Source organism: Phyllostomus hastatus, unplaced genomic scaffold (genome assembly GCF_019186645.2).
Source record: "Phyllostomus hastatus isolate PE091 unplaced genomic scaffold, TTU_PhHast_1.1 phas_contig_5, whole genome shotgun sequence".
NCBI lineage: Eukaryota > Metazoa > Chordata > Mammalia > Chiroptera > Phyllostomidae > Phyllostomus > Phyllostomus hastatus.
The window spans coordinates 813441-822620 of record NW_025333897.1 but is presented as its reverse complement, the minus strand read 5'-3'; the positions used below and the strand labels follow the sequence as shown (position 1 = coordinate 822620).

At 54.0% G+C, this 9180-nt stretch overlaps 1 protein-coding gene across 2 annotated transcripts in view; it reads right to left on the bottom strand.

Annotated features, from left to right (window-relative positions):
• Nucleotides 1-825: 825 nt before the first annotated feature.
• NUMBL (NUMB like endocytic adaptor protein) overlaps nt 826-9180 on the bottom strand; it is a 31515-nt gene continuing 23160 nt past the window's right edge. The window contains exons 8-10 of one of the 2 annotated variants that reach the window (XM_045846746.1): nt 6549-6851; nt 3535-3657; nt 826-2558 (exon numbers count right to left, since the gene is read on the bottom strand). In XM_045846746.1, the coding sequence (XP_045702702.1) occupies nt 1927-2558; nt 3535-3657; nt 6549-6851 (1058 nt within the window). In that variant the 3' untranslated portion in view covers nt 826-1926. Of the gene's footprint in view, nt 2559-3534; nt 3658-6548; nt 6855-9180 lie in introns of both variants that reach the window. The other variant, XM_045846745.1, reaches the window with a different exon arrangement.

Below are 9180 nucleotides of genomic sequence, written 5' to 3'. Positions count from 1 at the left end.
ACTGAAGGGTCAAAGGTTTTTAAAAACTTTCTAAGGCCCTGGCTGATGTGGCTCAGTGGTTGAGTGCTGGCCTAGGAATCAAAGGGTCACTGGTTTGATTCCCAGTCAGGGCACATGCCTGGGTTGTGGGCCATGTCCCCAGTAGGGGGCGCATGAGGGGCAACCACACATTGGTCTTTCCCTCCCTTCCCCTCTCTGAAAAATAAAATCTTAAAAAAAAAAAAAAAAACCCTTTCTAGGGATTGTATGGGAGGTGTGGGGGGACAGGGTCTCGGAAGTGTCCACTTATAAGAGGCTTGAAGAATGAGTGGAATTTCTCTGGGAGAAGGTAGTGTCAAGTAGGGGTGTCCTTGGCAGAGGGAGTGACATCTGCAAAGGCTTGGAGATGATAAAGTGTGGCTCATCTCCAGCAGAGTCCTTTGCTCCCTCCCTGGTATCCTGGCAGAGTCACCTGTCATATGTCCCCGAGTCCAGGATCCACAGCTGAGTAATGGGCTGTAGTGAAAACTCCCCAGGTCAGTCCCTGGGCCCGTCTGCCTTGCAGCCTGGTGGACTGACTGGCCTTGAGGTCGGTGTGAATCCAGGCTCCCCACTAATCAGGTGTGTGACCTCGGGTGAATGACCCCCACTCCCCCACCCATCAAATGGGGACATGACACTGGGTCTCACCAAATCAACCACCTCATTTTAAAGAGCGATAAAGGATTAAGTATATAATTTACATATTAGATATTTAAAAATATATAACTTGTAGATTAACCCAAGGGGCCCAAGAAACAAGACAGACGTAAAAACATGCTGCCCCATCAAACGGCCCTTCGGCCTACGTCACAGAGCAAAAACTGACGATACAAGAATTTGCCAGCTCAAAGATATGCTATTCCAAACTTCATTATGTGAAGGGATTTTAATACTGAACTTATTAGCAGCAGATTATTGTTTTAATTCCTTGGTCAGAATCTGTAGAATCAGAAGTGGGGTAACTAATTTTGGGCACCCTTTACTACTCACCTCTCCAGCGCCAGGGCGGCTGCCACCTGCTGCTATGCTCTGACCCAGGTTATTAGGCTGGGAGACCCTCCTGTTTGAGGGGGTGACTCAGGAAGAAGGGCTGTGCGACCTCACCCCGCCCCGACACACACCCCCGCCTTCCTGAGGGGCACCATTATACTCTTCCTTTATTGGCTGTCCTGGTATAATACAAATCTGCAAGTTTAGATACAAAAAAAATCTGGAAATAAAAGATAGAAAAGTACCCGCCAGGCACCACTCCCCTTTCCTCTGGACCCCTCCCCAGCGGGCACCGACGTGAGGTAACTGAGCATCTCCTTTCCCTTCCCTCTACCCCATTTCCTGGGCCCCTAACTCGGCCCCTGCCCCCACGAGACCTTGGTCCAAGGAAGACGTGGGCCGTGGAGTGGGGGAGGGGGTAACAGGGGTGAGCACAGCATTGGCAGTGAGTGCAGTGGGCGGGCAGAGGGAAGCCCTTTGCTTGTGCTGTGCATGGGCGGGGGCAACCTGTGTGGGGCCCAGGCGAGCCCCTAAGTGGGCACCCCTCCAGCTCCCCATCCAACATGGAAGGGGGAAGGTTAACAACAGAAACTGGAAAATGTAGTTTGAACCGAGGGCACTCGGTGGGACTGTGGCTGTCCCCTGTGTCTGGGGCGAGGGCAAAAGGGCATCGCCAGCCTGAGTCTGGCAGTGAAATGGGTCCCTTAGCCAGGCTGGGTCCATCCCTGAATTCCATCCTGTCACAACCTGGGCATCACACTGTTGGTTCTGTCGTGGGTGCGGGGGCAGTGGAGAGGAGAGGTTAGAGGGGATGTTGAGGGGTGCACCCCAGGGAGCAGGATGAGGGGAGAGGTGGGGCCTCCACTCCCAGGCGTGGGGCACCTGGAGATAGTGGGGTGGACGGGGCAGCTCAGGCTACAGTTCAATCTCTGTCTTCTGCAGGTCGCCCGAGAAGGGGTTAGAAGGCTTCTCTACAGCGGGTTTGCCTTCTAATGCTGCCCACTGGGCCTCAAAGGGGTCCAACTCGGGGGCCAGGGCAGGTGCTGGCTCCGGGGGCCAGGGTGCCCCACTGGGGCGGGGATGAGCCTGGGCCCCAGGGGCACTGGGTGCAGCTGGGGGCGGGAAGGCCCCGGCTTTCCCGAGCAGCGTGGCGGGCTGGGGCTGGAGCTGGGCGGCCGAGCAGAAGGCATTGGCCACCATCTGTGAGGGTGTGATGCCCACCACGGGCACGCGGGGCATGGGCGGGTAGCCCAAGCTGGGGTAGGTGGGCACGAAATGGGGCTGCATGTGTGGGGGAGGCAGAAACAGGGCCACCTGGGCAGGCGCAGCATCGAAGGGCCCCACGGGGGCAGGGAAGGGCTGGAGGGGCGGGGGCACGGCGGGCGTTGAGGACAATGGTGGCGGAGGCTGCTGCTGCTGCTGCTGCTGTGCTCTGGCCGCCTGGGACACCTCTTCTAGCCACCGCTCGGCCTCCGACGGCGTCCGCCTGTGCCCGGGCTGGAAGGCGGCTGCCGGGGACATGGGCGGCTCACCCCAGGCGGAAGTCCCTGGACAGAGGAGAGAGGCAAATGAGGGCAGGTGCTGCATCGGAAAGAACCGGAGGCTTGGAGCAGATGCTGGGGCCTGGCCGAACCCTTCCTGGACCAAATGACGGTTTGGCAGTGCTAAGAAAACTCAGTTCTCCCTGGCTGGCGTAGCTCAGTGGATTGAGTGTGGGCTGCTAACCAAAGTGTCACAGGTTCGATTCCCAGTCAGGGCACATGCCTGGGTTGCCGGCCACGGCCCCCAGCAACTGCACATTGATGTTTCTCTCTCTCTCTCTTTCTCCCTCCCTTCCCTCTCTAAAAATAAATAAAAATAAAATCTTAAAAAAAAAAAAACTCAGTTCTGAGACGCTAAGTCCCCAGATGTACAAGTACAGGCCAGACAGACACGCGCCCAGGCCAGCTTCACTTCTCGTGGGTCAGAACCAAATCTGTAACTTCACTGTTTTCAGCATCACCCTTGGTTCCAGTATTTTGAGAATGTTTTGTTTTATGAGGCTAAGATTCTAAGACTCCATGAATCTTTCTCGGACTGTACCACTTGACACAATGAGTAAGGGTCCATGGTGTTAAGTTTGTGTTTTCTAAGATTCTAGGGGTTTAAATTTACATTGTTTGCCATTTGAAGGTGCTCCCTCAGTTCTAAGACAAGTGTTCGTTCCTGAGGTGATTCCCTGGTGCTGCTTCTCAGAGAGCACTCTTCCAAAGCTGTGAGATGCCAAGGTTTCATGGTTCCAGATCTGCTAGATCTGAATATCCTGTGATTCTAAGGCTCTAGGTTTCTAAATGCTATTACTTTAAGGCAGGAAGGTTTAAGAATGATCCCACGGGTGTAAGGTGATCCTGCAGCCCTCAGATGACCCATGGGTCTGAGCCTGTGGGATTCCAAGATTCCTGGAGGCCCTGAGGAAGCCCTGAATGGAGCAGGAGAGTGCAGGAGGCCCCGAGGCGCCCTCCCCAGGAGAAGGGTCAGGCTTACCTGTGGCAGCTGGCGGGGGCCCAGGGGCTGGCGCTCCTGCACGGGCAAAGGACGAGCTGATCTGTGTGCACAGAGCGTTGATGCTGTCACTGTCGCTGGCACCAGGAGGCTCCACCTCAGGCACTGGGGAGTCAGGGGAAGGTGGAGGTCAGTGACCAGGCCCACTCCCTGTCCCTGGCCCCTGGCCCTCCAGGGGCCCTCTCACAAGGTATGTGGGCTGGTGGGTCCATTCCACAGTAACTAAGTGGCCACAGCCACAAAAATGGCAACTCTGCGTATGTGAATGTGACATGTGAGTGGTACAAGTAGTGTGTGATGCTGGCGTAGAGGAGAGACCATTCCTTGACGTGGCCACTACTGGACCCATGAGCTAAACCAGGGCCAGAACAAAGACTGCGTCCTGTAAATCCCCGAGGAGACCGTCTGATCAGCCCCTGTCCTTTGTGGGGACCTGAGCTGCTTTCCCTCCTCCAGGGCAGGTCACGCCCCAGCACCCCTGTCTTATATAAACCCTTAGTGCTTGTCACATGGCTCGGGGAATGTCCATGTTGTCTTGCTGCTGCCCAAGATGCGCCTCATACGTAGGTTCCCTTAATATACTCTTGATGTGGTGACAGAGCTGTCACTCCCCCCCGATTGCTCAGCCCCAGGAAACTTCCCGAAAAACTGGATGGTGACAGTCAAAGGGACCTCAGATCAGGGAGGACCTCAGGAAGCACCTGTCTGCAGCCACACACCAGAAGAAATATTTGAAATGTTTACCATATATTAATTTAAAAAATAGGTTTAACCATGTCCGTAGCAAGAGCACAGACTAGTCAGAATGGATGTTGGCCACACTGTTGTCCACTGGCTGGGGATCATTTGTCCCACTTTGGGCGGCAGAGTGGGGCCCGGTCCACCCACCCGACCAGCCCGTGTGTCACGAGGGCAGAGATGTGTGGGTGCTGGGAAGACACCGAACAGGAGTAGTGGCCTCACAAGCCCCTGGACGAGCCAGGGTACCACCCGAGTACACGACAGACAACACAGGACCGCCAGGCGTGGTGTGCGGCAAGTGCCTGAGACGGCTCAGCAAGCGTGTGTCTCTAAGGGCACACGCGTGGGGCTCCAGTGAACAGGAGGAAAATTGACTGAGAGTCAGCAGGTGCGACATGGGGGTGCACAGGTGGGGGTGTTAGGTTTCCAGGTCAATTATATGATGGCTGTGTGTGTTAGTGCAAATGAGTGTGCATCTTCTGAGGATGTGGCATCTGAGAGTGACTGAAATCCAGGAGTGTGGCCACTTGACTGACTCCCAAGTGTGAGCCAATCTGCCTGTGTGAAGTATGAGTGTGTTCGCAAACTTGCACGAATCTGCATGTGTGACTTATGAGTTTGCATGAATCGGGTGTGTGGTTTGTGAGTGTAACTTGGGTATGTGATTTCTGGGTCTGTGCTTTCTAAATGTGTGTAACTACAACATCTGACTGTGCAACTTCCAATTGTGTGTGATAACGGTGTGCACGTGACTGTGTGACCACGAAATGTGTGTGACACCTGCGGCAAACTGTGAGGTCTGTGTGTGTCTGTGAGATTTGTGTGGGGCGAGTCACAGCCACACCAGTGAGCAAATGGCTGCAGGAGCAAGGCTTCCAAACACAGCCTCAGGAGCCGCCACCTCTCAGGGAGCCTGTGTGACAGCCCTGGGGGGGTGTGCTTAACGTCAGGTGGCAAAGGGACAGCCAAAAAGGCTTGCTACAGGACACGGAGTGAGCGCGCCTCATTCTCAACAAGCACGGGCATCTGCTCGGCAGTCACCTTCTGTAGCAGCCCAGCTCCTAGATACAGATGAACACCTCCCACACCAGTCCCCGCAGCCTTGAGGGGCGCACGTCTCCGGCTTGGTCTGAAGGCAGGAGAGCGGGCCAGACCGCAGGACTTTGCTGACAGCAGGAGCAAAGACAGCCCGCCTGCGTGTCTCCCTCAGGCAAGGCATGGCGCCACCTCTCCTCTCCTCTCCCTGCCCCACAGCAGATGTTGGTAATCAAAGACAATGCTTTAGTTCCCCACTGAACTCTGTGCTCACCTCACCCCTCACTTGGCCAGACCTCATGGCTCTCCTGGCAAAACAGGAAGACAGGACTGGTCCTCATAACTCCATCTTCCCTCCAAGCAAAACAGGACACTGTGGTCTCTCTCCTGGCACCAGCCATGGCAGACACTGCTGAGCAGTGACAGTGAGCACTGCCCTGGCCAGTCCTTCGCCCACAAGTGACATCACAAACCCATCACCGGGCTCCCTGACCTCACGATTCCAGTGCTCGCTCCTGCCTTTCACTGAATGGTTCCTCTGGCCGAATTCTGGCAGTCTGCCCTTGGGTGAAACATAACACTCCTATTGCCCTCTCTTTCTCCCCTGCCCACAGAAAACTCTGCTAATTACTCATGTGGTGTGCCACCTGCCCCTTCTTTTTCTGCTCGTGGCAGACAGTGTTCCAGGACTGTGATGTAAGCTGTCACCCTAGTCTCCATGCCTTAGACAGACATTGTTAATCGATCACAATCCTCCATTACTCCCTGCCTGAATTCTTCACTGGGCTGATCTCATGGCTCTACTGGCTATGACTTGAAGGGAGCACTAGCCTGTGGTGCCCGGGTTTCCTCCTGAACAAATGCAAGGCCTGGGTGCGGCTGCCCTCCTCCCCTTGCCCATGGCTGATCAATCCCGCACGCCACCCACTCTAGCCTTTCCCTACCTGCACAGACATCACTAATCCAGCATGACTTGTGCCATCTTCTTTATCCTTCGTCCATAGCAGACGTGGCTGATCCATCATGACTTTTCCTACCTCTCTACTCCCCCCGCCAGGGACAGAAACAGCTAACCACTCACAGTGTGCTCCACCTCCTCACCTTCGCGCACGGCAGATAGTGCTAACCAGTTTTGGCCCCCGCCACCTGTTCTATGACTCCTGTGCACACAGACAGCAGCATCGACCCCAGAGTCCCTGTTCCCTGAGCCCGGGGCTCACCTGTGCTCTTCACCTGGAAGTCAGTGCGGCGCTGCAGTGTGGATGGCAGCTCATTCAGCCGTAGGCTCAGCTGCCGTTTGAAGGGCGAGTTCTTCTGGCTGAGCGCCGGAAATCCGCGGAAGGAGCCCTGGCGAACCAGCTGCTCCAGGGGGGCGTGGCGACGGGGGATGGCAGCCGCTGGAGTGCCTGCAGCCACTGGGGTGCCTGCCTCAACCTTCTCGCCAGGGGATGTGGTGGCTGGTGTCGGGGACACGTGCCCGGGCTGGGCAGGCCCAGGAGCCGCAGTGGGGGCAGCTGCTGCCTCTGCTGGAGACATGGGGGACACAGGTGGTTAGACAGCTCGCCTTGGCATTTGAGGCCCCTCCCACCTGATCCCCGCGATCGCCCCCACACCCCCAGGCTGCCTTCCTCACCCAATGTATCATGCCTCAAGACAGGCTGGTCACGGCCTTCAATGTCCCTCACCCCCACCCAAGTCAAGACCACTTTCCCCAGGGTGCCCTTGAGGAAATGTCCCCCAACCTGACTGTCTGTGTTTCTTTAGCTTTCTACCAGCACCCTGTTTTCCGCTGCTGTTTCTCCTGTTTTTCCCCGAGACCTTCTGTCTCTTTTTCAGGCTAATTTATAGACACTTATTTGGTGCATGACCAATGTACCAGGGCTTGTTCCAAGTGCTTTGCAATTATTAACTCATTCCACCTTTACAACCACCCAATGAAGTCAATACCGCCAGTATCCCCATTTTACAGATGTGGAAACTGAGCCCCACCAACGGTAAATGACTTGCCTGAGCCAGGGCTAGCAAGAAGCGGGCTGACTCTGGAGTTGGTGGTCCAAACAATTAACCTAACCTGTCTCTCCTGGTTTGGTCTTTCCACCTCATGCTGTCTTTGCCTGTCGTCCTGTGTGCTCTTCTCTCTGTCTCTCTATGTCCCACTAGTCTTCCCACCTCAAGTACCTCCTCTCCTCCTCCGGTTGCTACCCATCCTTCCAGACCCAGCTTGGCCACTTCTTCCTCCGGAGAGCTTTCAAGTCTCCCCAGCCCCTCAGCCTGGCCTCCCTCCACTCTGGGACTGTTCTCTGAGAGACGCCTGTCCTCCTACTTGGCACCAGGTGTGCTCTTCAATGGCAGGGTCCCCTCACCCCTGCCAGTGCACAAATACCCACCCACCCTCCAATTAGCATCTCACCCAAGCTGCAGCCTGAGTGCCAAAGCAATTAGACTCAGGCTCAGAGAGGGCAGGGAAGTCACCCAGTGTCTCTTCCCCATCCTCCGCATTGAGGTGGTGATGCTCTCAGCCAGGCCTGGCCGAGGCCAGTGGAAACAGCCTGGGACAGGTTGGAATCAGGAAACTTCCCCTGCCCGCCGCCCCTCCCGCACAATCCCTTCACTGTGTGACCTCAGGGAGTCCCCTCCAGTTTCCCAACAGTAAACCTGAGATAAACATCCCTCTGCTGCGCCCCTCAGCCCCACCCCGTGCCTCCTCAGAGGGTCAGCTGGGGCAGTACACGTTCCACGCTTCATAATCCGACAAAAGCTCGCACACACTCTGTGGAGCGCGCACTGCTCTGCTCCCAAACGGGAAGAGGTCCCTGCACAAGTGCAGCGCCTGCACCCCACGAATGCGCCAAGGGTGGAACGCGGCCAGATGTGCTTGGCAGGTCAGAACGCACTCTGCGCTCTCATTTTGCTGTGCGCAGCTGTGGAGTGCTCTCTACAGTGCAAAGTACCTGGAAACTCTAATATCCTCTGGACACAGCAAAACTCTTTGCTACCTCTAAACCATATGACCAGTCTTTGTAAATTCTGGTTTCCTATATTAACAGTAAGGAAGTATCTGCATGCTGGGAAGGACCACGTTGGTACTCTGTGTGTTCCTTGTGAATAATAAAGCACCTATGGACCAGGCCCTTTGCCAAGTTCACTTTGCAATATGCTTTGCCAATGATAAACTCTTAGGATTCTGATAATTTGAACAGTAAAACACTTTGTAAGTTGTGCAGAACTGTGCGTTTGCAAAGAGCTTTACAAATGGTCATGTAGCTTATACATAAAAACATCCTTCGTAAACTCTAATATCCTAGTAAGTGATAAAAATTTCTGTTTTCCTAACTTTTTAGTTAGAAATTTTAAATGCACAGAAAAGAGGTAATAGAACAACGAGCACACAGATTCTCTTAACCAACGGCACCCAGCATCCACAAGTTACCATATTTGCTCTCTCTCTCCTTCCATAATTTTTTCTACCATTTAAGAGTAACATGCAGTCACCTTCACCCAAAGTCCTTCAGCATGCCTCTCCTAAAAACGAGGCCCATCTCCTACAGAACACAGGGTCATTTCTCACTTGAGGAATTTAACACGAATAACACTATTAGTACCGTTTCCCCAATGGTCCCAACTGTGTCCTTTATAGATATTCATACATATATATGTACATATTTATATACATAATTCGGCATCCAATTCAGGACCACCAACTGCATTTATCGATATCTGTCAAATATGTTTATCTCCTTTAATCTGGAACAGTTCTCAATGGTAAATTCTTTGTAAATATTAAGCAATGTTTTCCAAAAATTTAAAAACTAGAATCCACAAGAAAAAAAAATAAATTACATCATAATACTC